Here is an 18,123-nt window from a genome sequence, read left to right as displayed (position 1 = left end):
ATGAAGCCATCCGCTGCGAGTACCAGCTAGGCATTTTCTAGCTACGAAGTCCCGCCTCGGAGTTCCGCTGACGTACATGCCCATATTTGACTATATGTTGTGTTTGGTATCCTTGGTGACGTTGAGGGATTCCCTCTCCCACTGAATGGACCAGAAGCTTTTTACCTCGCCGACGGGTAATAATAGACTTTCTATTCTCTCTTTTTTTTTATGTTATCACAGGCAAAAAATATTTCTCACCGTCTGACAATGTCTGAGAGGAAATTTTAAGAAACACAAGGGTGATAAATATGGAAAGTTTCTATTTAGGACCGTGAAGATGCGTATGAGATATAGGAACATTCTTAGGTCATGGTTATGAATGATATTGTAATACCTAAAATGTTTTTCCTGTTTTGGGGAGAATAACATTAATGTCATGTAAACCCAAGACAGACCTAATCTTTAATGACTAATTTGTACATTTGTTTTCACCTGTCCAAATAGATCACAAGTTCACTCATGAGACGAAAGGTACAAATTCAAATTCAGACTCCATTTAAATTCTAAACTACTTTATTGACCTCAAAGGGTAATTAAATGTTATTGTAACTCATATTAATTCTTCAAAGAGTTATTGTTGATAATGGCCGTTTGGGGGAAACCTCCAAAATGTGGGTTTATTTCTGCCCAGGAGGCCTGGAGTTGTTCTCCAAGATGGAGTCCCGTCAAATTTTAAGGGAAATCCTGCTTAAACGTTTCTCAGGACACACCCTTGGGACTCATAATGTCTAAAAAGAGAGGAAAGCCCTCTTTTGATCTGAGCACTTGAACACTCCCTAAATCTGAAGTCGGGTATTATTCCATGAATGGATTAACTGCAATTTGAGAAATAACATAAAAACAGAGATCTGCTGCCAGGGCTTTGACCTAGAACAGCATGAACGAGAGCCTGTTTTGGTGCCCTACCCGTATGCACTCATTCAAAAAATATAGATAGTTAGGGACACATCAAGCTTAAAGTGTGTAGACATTAAATATTTCCAGGACCTTTGTTTTTGTGATTTCTTAAAGAAAAATAATGACATGACAATGTTTTTTTTGTTTAGAAACACAATTGATTCTAAGAAAATATTGGAGTATTTATACCAGTGTGGTGTGTGGCAGTAAAATCCAGTCACTGAAATACAACAACAACAAAAAGAAGGAAGTGTGTGGCATGCCCTTAAGGTTTGGTGTTGTCATCTGTTCTCTTTGTCTTCGTAAGATGAATTTTTGCACTTCCCAGTCGGACACAAGAATGTCCCCCAGAGTTATATTGGGAAAGTGATAGTTTGCCATAGATAGATAGAGTTTGCCAGACCAGAGGCATACAGTTGCAGAATCCCAAAAACACTTTAAAAACCCTTCAGTCTGAAACCATCTACCGATGTGTAAAACTCTTTTACACATTGTGTGAGAAAAACCTGTCCAGATTTTCATACTTTGCTGATTATCTCAGAGTTTATATGGGTATATGGGTATATTAGTATATCAATATGGCTGCCATAAATAAATAAAAAATCATAGATTAATTAATCACCGGCACTTCTGATGGTCTGCATTACATTAAATCAAAGGCATACATGGTACAACCTCCATTTGTGAAATTGTTCCTTTAGTGTTTGAATGCATAACATCTGCTTATGTTGGTAGTGGTAATTAGCCATAAAAAAAACATCAAAACGAGCCAATTTTTCTGAGTTGCATCTAGAGCATGCTAAATTCAGGGGTGACATAATGTCCAGATCTGAGCCCTGACTTTACAGACAAATTAAAATAATTATGTCTAATGTGTTTGAGATAAAATAGGTGTCAGGAGGGGGGAGATGGGGGGGGGGTGAAATCTCGGGTTGCTGCCCCTATACGTAATTTTTTTAATGCTCGACCCTGCTCAAGACAATAGACTTTATCTTGGGGGTTACTCAACACAATCAGCATCCCTCACAACAATTGTTTTCCTCAGAAAGATAGGCTGTGTGTAACTACTGACTGGACAGTGGGCAGCAGTGACGGAAATCTGAGCCAGTCACTGCAATCCGAACATAAAGTGATTCACTGTGAAGCCTACATTCGGACATCAGCGGGAATGTGGCAGGTGGGAGGCTTTCTTTTTCTGCTTGGGGGACTGGCTCCACAAGCTAAACGCGGGAAGACGTGGTGGGAGAAAAAAAAAAATCCTGAATGAATAAAAAAATAAATAAAAATCTGAAATACTACGTTTTTCTGGTTGTGATGTCAGACAATGTGTCGGGGCGGGCATGCTGCTGTGAAAGGGCTCCATGCTGCAGCTGATGTGTGAACAGGCGTGAGCATAAAGGGAAGAGTTGGGGATAACAAGTTATTAGTCAGAGCTGCAACCACGTCAGAGACGAGGATTCACGGAGGACGTTGTGTCCCGGATTGCCGTTAACGGAGCCGTGTGCCGCTGAACCGGGATGACTAACTCCGTCGATGTAAGTTGTTCATGATGGGGAGTTATTAAAGTGAATGGGTGATAACGTACGTGCGACAGCAGCCCACACTCACCGGGAGTAAAACGACAAAAAGGCAGAATTTGACCAGATGAGGACTTGAAATCTACTTGAGGAAACTGCTACTTTCGGCTGTATAATTGTTCTACAATAATGTACAACACGCGTCACCCTTGTATAATATGTCAGATTTTACTTCATATGCGTTTCATTTTCAAAGATAGTCCGCATTGCAACCTTTAATACGCTAACTGTGCTAAAACAAGCGACAGGAACAGTGTGTATGTATATATATATATATACATATATATGGCGTTCCGTCACCATGGATACGCCGTTACCCTCTGACGCAAGCGCGTATAAATTTGGTCTTTTTTGTTATGCCGCCTAGCAACCCGTTTCCGTGGCGACACGCTTTGGGCAGCAGCACACAATATGGCTTCCGGATTCTTTCTGTGCAGGGAACAGATGTAGTATGGCAAGCCAATTCAACATATAATAACCAGACAGACGCTACGAAGCTGAAAATCATTTTAATTTTAATTAAATATTATTTCCTTGGTTTTTATACCGTATATTTTGCGTAGTTCTTTTAGTATAAATACTATTAGGTGAATAAAATGTTTTTGTTTACCTTTGTTTTAGGATTTACTGTGCTGCCCTTTGCTTCATTTGTCAAACAATTATTCCCTTTCGCCTTACATTCATCAACATGGCAGATGTGTTAAATGTCACTTCTTCCTGGATAAATAATACACATATTTAAATTAATGTGGAGCTGGTTTTCAGAAGTATTTCTATAGTAATTATTTGTACAGAATCTCTGTTATGACTGGCTGCTGCAACAGCATGAGCCATAGACATAATAAATATTTATTATGTCGATGATATAGACAGTGTGAATTTCCTCACTGAGAGACTAAGAGAAGATTATAGAGTCATAAATAAGTATGTATTATTTTGAGTTAAACAATAACATGAACTATTTATATTGACTCATAATTATAATATTGTTGATAGAGATGAGGAGGTGTAATAATGAGATATATATTACAATGCAATGTAGAGTATATACATTTTACACCTAAATTTCCTCTCGTAAGAATTACAGCTCAAATTTTCTTTCTGTAAAACATATATTTTATTAATAAAATACAAAATCACCTTTGGGTTTATTTTCATTTTTAATCAGTTGAGGACACATGTAAATCACAATGTAATTTATTATTCAGTTCAGTTAGTTGTTAAGTGTTGGACTTCCACACGACCAGTGACTTTACTGTAAAGGAAATAAAGGAACGAAACCTTCAGATTAAATCTTGTCACGACTTGCCACAGCATTGGGAGGCGCTCACACAGAACCAACTGTTGTCGTTTTTTTCAGTTGTAACTGTTGGTGGTTGTTTTGCTTTGTTTTGTAAACCCTAGTCAAACGTAAATGAATTCCTTAATGCAGCACAAATTTGACTAAATGCCATTATAAAAGGCTAATGTGAACACTTAAGGGCGAATAACGTATAATTACAACTAAGTGTGCTTTTCTTCTTTAGTGTCTTTAAAAGCACTAATGTGAAAACAAAGCAACTTATTCTGCTGAACGATGTGGCTGAAATATTTCAAAAAAGCTTCACTATTTGTGAAGAAGGTGGTTGCTTATTTTAACCGTTGAGTTAGATTCAATTGAGTTTATTTACACACACATACATATATAAAACCTAACCTCAAGAAACATCACAATGTAAACAGCTCTAATTCATGCGAAGTTACAGAATCTGATTCAAGCCAATATAAGTATAATTGAGACAATGGTCAGAATTTTTTTTTCTTATTATTCTTTAATACTTTTTTATCTTAAGCAAATGAACACACTTTGCCTCTACGCTGCTTTACTTTGGGGGACTCTGAGTGAGTTTGGGTCAATAAATTAGGTGTAAATCAAAGCATCTGTATAATTCCCAAAGTGTGTCATCCCGTTCTGAAAGTGGAGATCGACTGTAGTGCTTGTAGAAATAATTCTTCTGTAGATGCCCTTATGAAAGAAATGAACAAAATACATTTAGATAAGAGCAAGAAAAATCAACAAACTCCTCCCCCCTCCCAAACCCTGCATCTCTTTTTACATGCTACATGACCCAATTTGACCCCAAGACTCATTGCTGCGTTGTGAAGTAATGCGACGCATGTGAGACTAATCTTCCCTTCAGACTACTTTGTTTTCCTTTTGACAGTTTGTTTGTTTGTAACTTGGGGTAGTCTAGACTCAGGCTTGAAAATATAGCAGTGGGGGTTATCTGACACCCCTTGTGTGCTTTTGTTTTGCTTGCCTCGGTTTCTTAGCATATTTTCGGGAAGCCACTAACGTGCTCTGCACTCATGAGGCCAGCTCCTGTTTCCTTTTGGAAGGCGGGCCCATGTTTGCTGGTCTGGCCCAAAATACTCGTTGCCAGGCAACGCGTAGGCCTGTCCCAGTTAAGAGCGGGGCTGTTTACACCCCTTCTGGCTCCGCGGCCCAACAGCATTGCATAACTCTCAGTGTTTCGTCACCCCGCCGAAGGAAACCTGAGATGTCTTTTACCCCTCCAGCCAACCACCTCTTTCTTTCTTACTGCAGCCTGCCTCAGCTTTCTTGCTGGGATTGCATTTTTTGTTTTTTGTTTTTGTTTTTTTTTTCAAACTCGCAGCTACCTCCAACTCAGCAAAACCAAAGTGAAACTGAGAGTGGGGTGTTTGTGAAAAGGCTGTGGTTCGAGCTCGACTTTCAGGTCAGGCCAGTTGTTATGTGATCTATTAGGTGGAGGGGGGGGGTGGGGTTAAAGTCAGCCTCTGTAAGCTTGTTATAACACATCAATTCTTGTCCAAATCCACCAATTCTTCCTCTGTGCAGCTGAAGGCCTTCCTGCGTGGCTGTGTAAACATTGGCTTCTGTATGAAGTGCATTAAGTAAAAAAGCTAGGTGAAATTAAAAACACAAAGCTCTTTTGTTATTAATGTTTCTGCGATGAACTTTTGAACTTACACTGCTTTGAGACAGTATTTTTTTTTTGCCCCCTGAGAGAACTCTTATATTTTGCCTTTTGTTGTCACTGAAATCTTTCAGATGGTGAAACTAAACTCAACATCAGACAAAGATAAGCTGAGTAAATGCAAGAGATTTTATTCATAACGGGGAAAAACAAAAGCTTTTAAAAAAAACACACCTGGCTCTATGTGAAAAGGTTGGAATACTTTTCGGATGTATATCATTTTTAAAAATAAAATCTTACGTTAAATTGTGTTTGATGAGGTGAAAGAGTTAAGAGGCAAGCATCAGGAGAAATATGGGAGGAGACAAATACTCTTTCACAGTGATGTGTTTTTGTCAAGCTACACATATTTAAACATTGTTCTCATTCAGAAAAGTTTGAGCAGGGATTTAATTCATTTCTTCTTCTTTTTTTTTTTTTTTTTTTTTTCCAATGGAGTTGTGCAGGCAAGCCAGGCTTTTGGTCAGGTAGTTGTGGAATGTCTGCAATAAGCACAGACTTTAGGAAAACAATGAAAGCATGTCTCGCTGGCAGCCTTGTGGTGAACCATCCGAGCCTCAGCACAGCTAGTCAACAATTGTGTTATGTCCTACACTGGCAGCTTGAGGTTAAAAGAAAGGTTGTTTTTTTTTCTAGAGCCACTTGTTGAGTTTTTTTTTCTTATCTTTTTTTTTTTGCAATTTGTTCTCCATTTTATGTTACTCTAAAAGGTTGTGGGTACTTCGTTGTTATTGGTGGCACTGTGAAACAATAACTTACTTGTAGTGGAAGTTTTCTGAGTTGAAATTTAAATCTGAAGTTATTATGAATATATTTGCCTTTAATTATGGCTAAGTAAAAAATTATTAATATCCCACAGCGGATTGAGGTTCTTCTGACTGGAAGTGGAAATGATAGGTTTTGAGATAAAGTTCTGATTTGAATCTGATCATGTGTGGAGAAGGCTAAAATTCAAGATGGTGGTAAGAAGGCAAAAGACTTGGAGCTCCTCACCAGATTATATTAAGATTAGATTAGATTATAATAGAATAAACAGCCTGTTAAGTTTAGTCTCATTGTGTCAAGTTCCCAAACTGGAAACAGATAACAGTCCCTAAGGTGCTAAAGGTCACGTAGAGGCCTGAAAGCACTTCTAAGACTAGAAAAACTAATTATGTCTTTATCGCAATTCTTGGCAATAATATCCACATTATTTTCGTCCACTGTGCCACATTATTGTCAAACTAATCCAGCATAAATGCTTCTCTTCAATCTCTCTAATTTACTGAGATGTTGGATAGGTTCTGTTGGATTTTATTTCTCTCCAGTATCTTGACATTGGTCTACTACACTGATATTTAAAGTTTGACTTGCCATCAACCTTACTTTAAGGCTTAGAGCAAAACGCAAATCGACCCTCAGTCTTTGTCTGAGTTTTTTTTTTCTTCATTAAACCAAATGACCAGATCTGCTAAAGTCCGGCAGCCACAGAATCCAAATGATGCTTTGTAATGTCATGATGACCATGCAGGACATCCTGTTTGCTGTCCAAAAACTCTGTAATGCTATCACATTTTATTCTGCTGCTGAGGGTTTTCTTCTTTTCAAGAAACGTGTGCAAACCCAAAACAAAACCAAATGTCTAACCTTAGCCAGCACGAGACAAAGTTCTGGCCGCATGATGCAACGCACTTTTGTAACTTTCCAGAATGTCTTTTTCCCCTTCCCTGGCCCACGTCGTTTTCAGCGGTGTTTACGTTGCTGTACATGTGTTTATGCGGTATAACCCATGTGACTGACTCTCTGTTCAGCAACGTTTTGTGCTTGCACAAAGCCTCTCAATGCAGTGAGCGCACATTCGCTACTGTAACTCACAGAAGATCACAAAACACAAATCTTACTTGTGTCATGTTATTTCACCCGACAGATGTACGCTTGCTGTGCTCAGTCTGAAACAACCTGTGTTGGCCTGTCTCTTCTGGAATAGGAATAAAGGATGATGAAAAACTAACGAAGACAGCAACTGAAATAGTTTGCTGTCTTATAGCTGTGACCTATAAGGCATTCACCTACTGGTTGTGGCTCAAAATAAATACTGCATATCTGTGCAACTTCAGTCCCGCTGGAGCTCTTTTTTTTGTTTCATTGCTGTAATTGCGGCCGCAAACGTCAGCGCCGAGGTGAGGAAACGGGAGTGGATGCCTCCATTGTATCATGCGCTGCATGGGAGTCAGATGCCTAAAGTTAAATGCAATCAGTGGGTTTCAGTGCTCCACAGCTCTCTGTGACTCAGACACAAGCAGCGCGTCAATCCTAGCCTACTTTTGGCAGGCTCGCTGCCAGTCACAGAGGCAGAGAGCCAGAGAGAGGGAGGGAGGAGGGAGAGGACAAGGAAGAGATCAGAGGTGCAAAGTAACTCTGTAAAGTCATCAGCCTCGCACCTAAATTGAGAATGGAGAGAGAGAGAGACAGAGAGAGAGAGAGATTTCTGCGTGATTTGTTTTAAAATGTTTGACTTTAGTCTCACACAAATGACCTTTCTACTCAAAACTTTACAGATGACTCTGCCTCATTCACAGATTTTCCTGGAATGAGGAAAAGCTGTCGCTTTTTTTGTCACGATGACTGTAAATACTTGAAATTAGGGTTTTGCATCTAACAATTATTATTATTGCTATATAATAAATGTGTTGAATAAATTGTGGCAAGGCAGAAATCACTGCAGCGTAAAAGGAAACGCATAGTCCCTTAGAATTGGTTTCATCTTTTGTCTAGTCTCTTTAGGCCATGTGGGGAGGTTTAGTCAGACAAAAAATTCAGACAGTGAGACAAAAAAGGGCATGTATATGTGTTCGTATGGTCTCAGCTGCAAATGGACATATATACATTTAGGTAAACCACGTCTGAGACTGTTGTGACTGGATGATAACCACACTCAGGTGAAGTACACTCTTGCTAAAGCTCTTCACGTATTAGACGGCAACGTTTTCGCCAGAGCAATAATTACAGTGATATATTTTATTTGAACTCGCTTCTTGAAACGCGCCAGGTCGCCTGACAGAGCAAACAAAAGTATGAAAACAACGTAGAATGAAAAAGCCAGGCTCCAACAGAGATGCTGTAGTGATGCAGAATGACTCTGCTGGGTGAAACCACAAACTCTGGTCAGTTTGCTCACTGTTGTCATTTTTTCCACTATTACACGCTTGACACCACATACTGAGTTAAGGTGTTTTCGATGCTCTGCACTTCTGCTGTTTTTAATCTCTCAGAGAAGCCTCCCCTGACCTCGCTCTGATCTCCCCAGAACGTCGTAGCAAAACCTGCTGATGTACAGATTTCACGTCACATCCCTTCACTTTTGCTGCTGTTGAATAAAACCCTCACATTGCTCATTTTGTTTGTGCCCCCAACATCTTAAGTTTGCAAATAATATCCTGCTTTGTGCCAGTCCGATGAGGAGAGTAATGTTTTATCCTCTTCACTTGTCATTAGTCATAATGTTCTGGCTGATAGTTTGTCCTCTGTATCCATGCGCTGCATCCTTTCCTCCCTTATAATGAATCTTAGTCATTTCTCTTTCTTTGCTTGTTTGCATCCGGAAATCTTTGTTTTAATCTTCCCCTCAGCTCGCAGTGCCCCTCTCCTCCCTCCTCCCCGCTGCGTCTCTGCTCTTTACATAAGGACTGCCCTATTTTATTTTATTTTTTTTCAGGGCCTAGTAAGTGGCAGGAATAAAGCGAGTGAGTGGGTGGGGAGAAGGGAATGATGATGGGGGGGCGAGGTGGGATATGATGAGGAGAGAGAGGAAGAGAAAAGACATGGGGGCAGAAGAGAGGACTGTGTGTACGCTGCACACGTCAGGAAGACAAACCTGCACATGTTCCCGTCATCACACTCACCTCGCTGGCCTTCCCCGCCCACACACCGCTCACCCCTCTGCTCCTCACCCCCTTCCTTTTCTTCTCCTCGCTGCACCTCACCCGTATATCCTGTCCCTTGTCTCGGCACGGCCGTTCCTCCTCAATTCTCATCTTCTCCTCTGACACTTCCAGGTGTCCGCCGGCGTGTCAGAGGTCCAATCAAATCCTGCGAGCATCCCATCCCGTCCAGGTCCATCTTCACCTCTCTCCCGTTTCCCGTCTCGGTCCCAGCGTGGCGCTCGGAGGAGAGCGATCCTGTCAGGACACTCGCAAAAGTATGACTACGCTTTGAACCTTTTCACCTTTTGTTGCGTTAAGCTACAGATTTTTATATTTTTGTGTTGTTGGTCTAGACCAACACAAGATAGGAAATAATTGTAAAGTGGAAGGAAATTATACAAAAAATTTATTTATTTTTTTTACAAATAAAATCCCACATTTGCATACATTAGCATTCTGGCCCCCTGAGTGAATTCTTTGCAGAATCATTTCTCTGCATTTACAGCTACAAGCCTTCTGGGGTACGTTATAACTCTATCATCTTTGCACACCAAGGGACTGATGTTTCTCCAGTTATTCTTTGCAAAAATCAAAGAATAAACCCAAATAACCCAAGATCACAACACTTAAGTTAATTTGGTTACAGATACCGAGTAACTTGTAGATTTTTGTGTTTAAGGTTGTAGTTGAAATAACAGGTCAGAATGCTTCTAATTTTTTGTCACATAAAGTTTAAGATTTAAGCTCTTCAAAGGAGCAGCATATAAATGGAAAGATTTTTCCGCTTTTTACCTTGATACCTTTAGGGAAAATGTTTTGAAAATCTTCCTCCAAGGAAGCTATACAACCTTTTGATTCTGAGATTTTTTTTCCTTTTTCAACAGAACAGTCCTTTATTTACATAAACATCTTAATTATTAAGACATTAAGAATTAAGAATTATGACAGAACATACTTGTCAACCAGCCATCAGGTTTTATGTAAACCGTGCGACGGATGATGATGGACTTTAAACCATACTTGCGTACTATGAGTGTTCAAGCATTCGTTGAGGCTGACATGGTATTCGAACTATGAATAAAATTTGGAACGGGTTTTTTTTTTTCCTTTTTTTTTGCTGCGGGGCCCTTAAAGGAACGCAAGCGCAAATGACTGACGAAAGCAATTTGATGTTTATGTTGGCGCATTTTTCTGTGCGTACGCACATGCAGGATAAACACTCACTTTGTGTTCTGTAATTGTTGTCACGGTGAGACGTTTGATTATGTACTTTAAAGGATATTTTGTTTAATAGAGTAAACACATCATCATTCTGCCTGGATGTTAGTTTATAGTTTCCGTTCTTCTGAGGGAAAAGTTCGTGCAGATGTTTAAAATGCTAAATTTAGTGCTAGATTTTTAGCAGCCAAGGTCGCAGCCAGCATTCCTCTCTAAAAGATTTATTTTAATGAAACGGCTGTGAAGTGCTGACTTTGAGCTTCAGGCTGCAGAATCACACAGGTGCTCGGTGTTGATATAGAAATTTAGTGTACTTCACTGCAGCATTTCAAAGCTTTATTGTGCTTTTAGTTAATGGGCACAAACCTCATGGTAACCTCTATACTTATATACCCAAATAAACACAAAGCAGCTGAACAATTGACAGAAAATAACTTTCTTTTATAGAAATTCCTTGAGGCCTCAAGCAGAGCGGTTCAGCATCTGGACGTTGTATTGCAGATGCCTAAAGATGTAACATGTTCAGAATTGAAATTGCCTTAATTATATAAGCAATGCTTTTCTGGGATTTACAAAAACAAGGGAAAAAAAACACGAGGAATATGTGCAATTATATAATTATAACTTTTACCAATAATATTGTGATCACGCAGTGTTTTATTGTTGTGCAGCTCTAGCCTTGATCAGTTGCTCTTTCATTCATTTTCAGTTTTTTTGTTTTGAGTGTTTGTTTATTTGACTCCTTAATTCTACACTTAAGAATCAGTAAAACATAATTAACATAACATAAACATTCCAGGTTTAAGTCAGTGTTTTGTTTAAACGTAACACTTAACTTAGCAAAGAATCTTCAGCTTTCTTATAAAGAGTCTGTCACAGGATCACAATTTGGCCTGATCACTTTCTTAAAATACAAAAATGACCATGGTATGACAGACAAGATGACACCCAAAAACGTGTCCTTACATAGACCGATTAACTAAAAACTAGCTCATCCGCTCTGCCGGTGAAGTGCGCAGCAAAAGGAAGTGGGGACGCAGGCAGTACAAATCTGGGTGACAGAGACCGTTGTGTTGGATGAAGCAGGAACACCAAAAAGGCCCGCCAAAGTCATTCACATTCATCTTATTGGCAAATGCAGGGCACAGAGACTCAACTGCACCGTTAACAAGCCTCTCCTGGGAGCGCGTTCTTTAAGTGCCCTACGGAGTCAGTCCTCCATCTCTGGCCGTAGCTTTTAGCCTGCGATTAGCCTTCCTCGTGTCTGCAGAGGTCATGTTTAAAATACAAAAACAAGACAACACTCCAACAACATCGCTCACCGAGACTCAACAGTACATAAAGAGAAAACACAATGTCATCACATTGATCATAGCAATTATTTGTGGGCAAATAAGCGGTTCAACTCAAGAAACTGATTCAGCTTAAAGCTGAATAGTTCTAGACAGCACTACACTTCCTCCTCTGTGTGCTCCAGAGAGGCTTTACATTTTAGTTCAGTTTAGTTTGGTTTGTTTGCGTTCGCTGCCCCCGGATTTATTGTCACTCTGGGTGGTGAGCCATATCAGGAACCATCATTGTTGATGAAGATGAAGGAAGTCTTAGAATTAAAGTGTTAGAAAGTGAAGAGTGGTTTGAAACATTCAACTGTTTTTTTATTATTATTTCTCATTCATGATGAGATTCAATAAAATTATTTAAGCATCTTTTTTGGGGGTGGGGGGGTGGGGGGGCTGATTGGTGTTCATTTATCACCATCAAGCATAATCAAATCTATCCAGTTTGATTATATTTCTCTAATGCATGCAGGAATACGTTCAAAACCAAACATCCTTGCATCGAAACAGACGAGACGAACATCTGAAAGTATTTTGTTGTCTTTTCTTTTAACCTGTCCAACTTGTAAAAAGTGATACGAGTTCAAAAGTGTTTCAGTGAGCTCTTACATCACCATGTGTTTCTGTGGTCACCCACTGTTTACAACAATCTGCCATTGAGATGATAAGCGGAGAGGTGAATAATGTAGATGCAAATAGTGCTCTTTGCATCTCTAATGACCAGCCCTCAGCCTTCACGACGTGTAAATAAACGCACAATAAAACACGCCCCGCGTTCCCAAGCCAAAACACACTCGCATCCTAAAATACCGCGGCTCTGACGACTGAGATAGTGCCGCTCATCAAATTTATGCGTGAGCAAACCCAGGCTAAATTTATTGCCAAGTGAGCCAACTTACGCAATCCCCTCCCTGGTCTCCCTCCTGTCTGTTCGGTGGCTTCGGAGTCTTACATCTCAAAGTATCCCAGCCCTCCTCAGGATCCCACCCCCACAATATACGCTACAACTTTGACACTATTCCTGTAGCAGCACAAAAATACCAGCACCTCCAAGAACAGACGCCGAGACCGTCAGAGCATCATCACATCCCACATGGCAGCTGGGAGGGAGAGAGAGAGAGAGAGAGAGAGAGAGAGAGAGAGAGAGAGCAGGTGGAGAGATGAACACAGCTGCTGTTGGGAAATAAAAAATCAACAGAGAAACTCAGGCTTTTCTGTTCGCAGCTTTTAATCCAGGCGGATCTGATGCAAACTGTTTCTCCACGCTTTGATCTGGATCAGCTCTCCTCCTCTCAGACAGCTTGTGCAAAGCTTCTGATTCACGTTTAAGACGTAGAGCCACCTCAACACCAAGTCAGAGAAAACTTTAATAGCTTTTAGGAAATCTTCAGTTTAATCCCCTACATTATTGGCATAAAGTTCAGGAGGAGGAAATTATTATCCGACGTATAAAATTATTTCTTAAAAAAAAGACTTGGGTGCACATGTTTGAATTTGTCCTTAATCCCAAAGGTTCATCTTAGAAAGTCGAACCTTGAAGACTTTGGTTCCTTCAGTACATCACAGCGCCTCCTCCCAGTGAGACCCAGAACAAACCGGAGGTTGATGCACTTTTCTTTCTTTTTTTCGGCCGTATTTCTCTCTGGATATTTGATTTGCTCTTTATACCAGAGTTGGTCGATTTATTGTGAATTATGTTGATTTACTGGCACAGTTTACAAATTTCCAACTGAGTTGAGGTTGGAGTTTTGGGAAACCAATCCCAGGATCTTAATCTTAGCCAACTTCGTTTGTTTCAAAACAAGCATTGGTGCGTACACCCTCCTCCCGTTCTGACTACACAGTGTTATGTTCTTAAAGGGCGCCGGGGGGATTACGGAAAATCGACTTTGTTTATCTTCATATCTTGTTCTAATGTTATTGCCTCATCGAAAACACAACCGGAGTGCTTCTTTGATTCTTTCATAAATGTTTGAGAAATCCTTGAATTTTCCCCTGGCAGCCATTCAGGGTTACCTAAGCGCTTGCTCCCACAAAGCACCGCTTTTTCCACAACACCATTTCTTGGAGCGGCAGTCTCTAGCCAGGCCTTGCAGACCTCCCCTCTCCACTCGGCTCCTCCAGACTAGCGGCAGCAGCAATTAGGAAACACCTGGTGGAACTGCTCCAGTGTGCTTGGTTTAGTAAATGAACCACAAGCTCCTCAGAACAGATGCAAACAGCATAATGAGAAGCATTGTTGTGATGATGAGCTGAAGGCGGAAAGAGCAGGAGCTACAGAGACCCAATTTCAAAGCGTCAAAATACAAAGTCAAACTTCTTTTTAGTTATGTGTGATACAATATTTTTTTATAACAACTGGAGGCAACATAGTTAATTGATAGTGCTATAAAATTGCCTGGAAATGGTTTGGATGTGGTTTATAATGCCCCTTTAAATGCAAAATATTGTCATTGACTTCATTTGACACAGGAAAGGACAAACATTAATTTTAGTTAGAAGGTCTGACTTCCTTTTATTTATTTGTGCTTTCTTGTCTGACCTTCTAAATGTTCCTCACTCACTCCAAGTCCCATTATCAAATGACAAAAAATCTTTTGGGGAGTTTCGGTATTTAAAAGTGAAAGACAAGTGTTGGATCTAAAGACAAAGTTCAACCGTAGCAGTGGCGGGGCGGTCATAAAAGAGAAAACATTTTGGGCTTTGCCCCGCCTGTGTGGTCTACACACAAGCATAACTGTACGTTACAAAACCCAATGGACAGATGTTGTGACTCCTTACATTTCAACGTAGAGAGACATTCAATTTGTCCAATTCTCCAGTTTAAGACTCGGTACCTGTAAACCATAAATGACATCAGCTGACTGTTAGTAATCACGCTGACGGCATACGGAGAACAAGGCTGCTGCTGAACGTCGAGAACATCTGTGCGACTCTTGTGATGTGACTCACGTCGCTCAAGTAATAGACGCAAGGAGACGAGGAGGAAGCCCAAGGCTCTGAGACCAACACAGGAATCAGCGAAACAGGTGAAAGTGAAAAAAAGAGTGTAAATCCCTGAAAAGACTCGTAAGACTCAGTAGGTTCTTTCTTTTCTCTATTTTTCTTTTTGTTCTCCTCTCTCTCTCTCCATCACAATGTAGATGGATGGTTGCTGAGGGCAACCTGTGTGTACTCACCTAACGATGAACAGGAAGTGCTGTGCGAGTGAAGCGGCTATTTATAGCAGCATGTGTAGAAAGGACATTGGCTCACTTGTGCACCTGTTTGTGCGTGTGTGTGTGTGTGTAGATGCAAGCACCTTTGATTGTGTGTATGTCAGAGAGAGAGAAAGAGAGAGAGAGAAAGCAGCCAATATGTAACAGGGAGGAGGAGGCAGATTGTGAGACTCAGACGTTTACTAGAGAGAACAGGAGGGGAGGATGGTGGGGGGTGAAGGATGGATGGAGGGAGTGAGGGAATGCAGTGGAGGAGGGGGCGAGTGTGTGTTGACGCTGTACGTGGCGTCAGCGCGATAAGAATAGAGATGGTGCGTATAGCTGAGACATCACCCTCACACCCTCTGTAGGGCAGGCAGTACTCACTCTGTGTGTGTGTGTGTGTGTGTGTGTGTCAGTGGGTACATGTGTGTACCCAGATATTTCCCAGAGTATGTTAATGTGGACATGGATGAGTAAACTGTTACATAGATTTTTTTAAAATTAATATTTATTTATTTGCCTGTTATATAAGCGCAGTTATGTGACCATGTTTTCTCCACGTTTGGTTTACAGGAACGCATTTTATTTATGTAAAAGAAATCTAAAGTGATTACGACATAGTTTTTTTATTATTATTATTAAATTAACCTCCCCCCCACTTGACAATGTTTCTTTAAATCATCACAATACCATTGCAGCTTGTCGCCCACGCTAGAAAAAGAAAAAAGAAAATCACATAATTAGAAAATGCTGCGTCAGCTTTTTATCCGAGTAGTTTAAATTTAGAGGAAAAAAAAAAACATTTTGAAATTGTTTTGTGGCAGGAAAATTTTTTTTTTATTTGCTTATTGCTGTAATATCAAATCAGTTTAACAACCAGAAAGACTTCACTGGAGTACATTTTCAAATTATTAGAGAAACAACTGCGTAGATGCATCTGCTCTCTTATAGAGCTCTTCTGCTTTCCTTGACGTACATTTAAATTCAAATCATTGAATAAATATTAATATGGAAGATATTAAAAATTGACACCAATGCAAACCTTTTTTTGACCTTTGTTTTTTTTTGTTTTTTTTTTAAGAGAAAAACAGTTCTCCCCTAATTGTCTGCAAGTCTTTTATCACTGTGGAGGGATTTTGTTTCATCTTTCATTGGAGTATTGTTGAAACTAGAGGAAAATTGAAGCATGAGCATGGTGTTTAATTCAGTCAGATTTAAGTCTGTACCACACTAAAATCTTTCGGTTTTTGTTACTCAGCGCTTACTGACAGCAAAGCTTTCTCCTTTGGTAACCATGTTTGATTTCAGGTCTGCTAATCTTTTGTTTTTCTGAAATCCGGAGTTAGGTCTACATCGGACGTAACGGGACACAGGCTTTCTGAAAATTTTCACTTTTTTTTTTTTTTGATAAGGGTGAGCTTGACCTTTTGGTCTGTGGTGGTTTTGGACAGGGCGCTCTGGTTTCTTCTCGTTGAATCATGAACGCCTCTGACCTTAACTGAGGCAAGTGGGGCCTGCAGGGAATAACTTGTTGTTCTGGGTTCTTTTGTGACCTTCTGGATAAATCGTTGCTGTGCTCTTAAGAGTCATTTTGGTCGGCTCCCGGAAAGGTTTTCCAATAACGCACAATGTGGTTCACTGGAGTCACGAAGCCTTAGAAATGGCTTCGTAACACTCTATCAGCAGCCTTCTCAGGTTTATTTTTTCTCCCTTGCACTAGTGGCCTTTTATTGACAGCTGCCAGGCAGGAAATGGACAGAGAGAGGAGTTGGGAAGACAAGCAGCAAAGATCTGAATGTTGGGAATCGAACCCAGGACTTTAGCGTTTGTGTTCTACCACTACACCACACACCATCATTCTCTGATCTTGATCCATTCTTGAATTTTTCTCAATTTAAATGTGGGAAACAAAAGTAATCTGTAAAAAATACTTTTTCATAGCACTGTATCGTTACTAAATGCATCTCAGGAAGGAAACATTTATTTACAATAAAAACAAAATATTTCTAAAATGCAAGTCTATGTAAAAGTAAAAAAGACAGTTATGCTGCTCTTAAAACCGACATCTTCTATGACAGAAAAATGAGCTCACAGGACTCTTGTTCATTTTCAGATTTCACTAAGCAGTTGTGCTTCATCAGCTGGATTCGCACCATGATCCCCATAACAGAGAGCGAGCGAGCGCTAGGTGAGGCTTCCTGTTTTGAGACGTTTTAAGCTGCGTGCTCCTCTCCTTCTGCTGGTGCCTTCCATTAACGACTTTAATTCTCAGCTTTGCAACCATACTCCCCCTTGGAACCCAAAGACCAACTATCATAAAACCTCTTCCTGGCAGGGTGTTTACCACACCCTGCCAGGAAGAGTGTGGGAATAGCGCTGCTACATCAGAAATTGCTATTAATTAAGATCAGAACTAAAATGGTTTTTGGTCAATTTCAATAAAAATTGTGTGTGTGTAGTTCACTTTAAGAATTAAATCTGTTTGTTTATAACCAGCTCTTAACTGGTCGTGACGTTTTTTTGTTTAGCATCTTTTTTCAGATCTTGAGAGTTGATGTTTTTAATAAAATAGTAAGAATGTAAATGGCTTTCTTTTTTAAGACTTCTCTAGTTAGGAGAGGAAACAATCCGCTGTGGGACCATAACGTCCAGAGCGGGTGGGGGGAAGTAGGGGGGAGGCACACTGCTCCAGGATTGGCTGGTTTGAAAATGCCAGCCAATCATCTATCAAGTAGAATCAAACAAAGGTATTTCAGCTTCCAGAGCAGCATTTTCTTTCAGACATTTTAGATATGCTCTACTAAAAAGAAAATAAATCAGCTAATTGGCAAAATTTTCCACAAATAATTTGGAGTTAAGCTCCAGGGAATCGGTGTGGGTCCTCCATGATATGCCGTCGTTAAGAGGTAAGAATTGGACAGAAGATAAGCAGAGAACAAAACAATGACGTC

General features: G+C 40.1%; 1 protein-coding gene across 6 annotated transcripts in view; it reads left to right on the top strand.

Annotated features, from left to right (window-relative positions):
* The first annotated feature begins 111 nt into the window (after window positions 1–111).
* The window catches only part of LOC103474659 (uncharacterized), an 18,750-nt gene continuing 738 nt past the window's right edge, over window positions 112–18,123 (top strand). Inside the window, exons 1-3 of one of the 6 annotated variants that reach the window (XR_014090434.1) lie at window positions 183–2,474; window positions 9,550–15,001; window positions 17,286–17,360. Coding sequence is in view for 1 of the 6 variants with exons in the window: in XM_081614238.1 (XP_081470364.1) it covers window positions 146–176; window positions 9,550–9,692 (174 nt within the window). In the remaining 5 variants the exon portion in view is untranslated. The other 5 variants (XR_014090432.1, XR_535212.3, XR_014090433.1 and 2 more) reach the window with 5 other exon arrangements.

This window comes from Poecilia reticulata, chromosome 13 (assembly GCF_904066995.2).
Source record: "Poecilia reticulata chromosome 13, P_reticulata-male-v2, whole genome shotgun sequence".
Taxonomy (NCBI): domain Eukaryota; kingdom Metazoa; phylum Chordata; class Actinopteri; order Cyprinodontiformes; family Poeciliidae; genus Poecilia; species Poecilia reticulata.
Note: the sequence above shows the minus strand (reverse complement) of the source record. Positions and strands in the feature narration are given on the sequence as shown.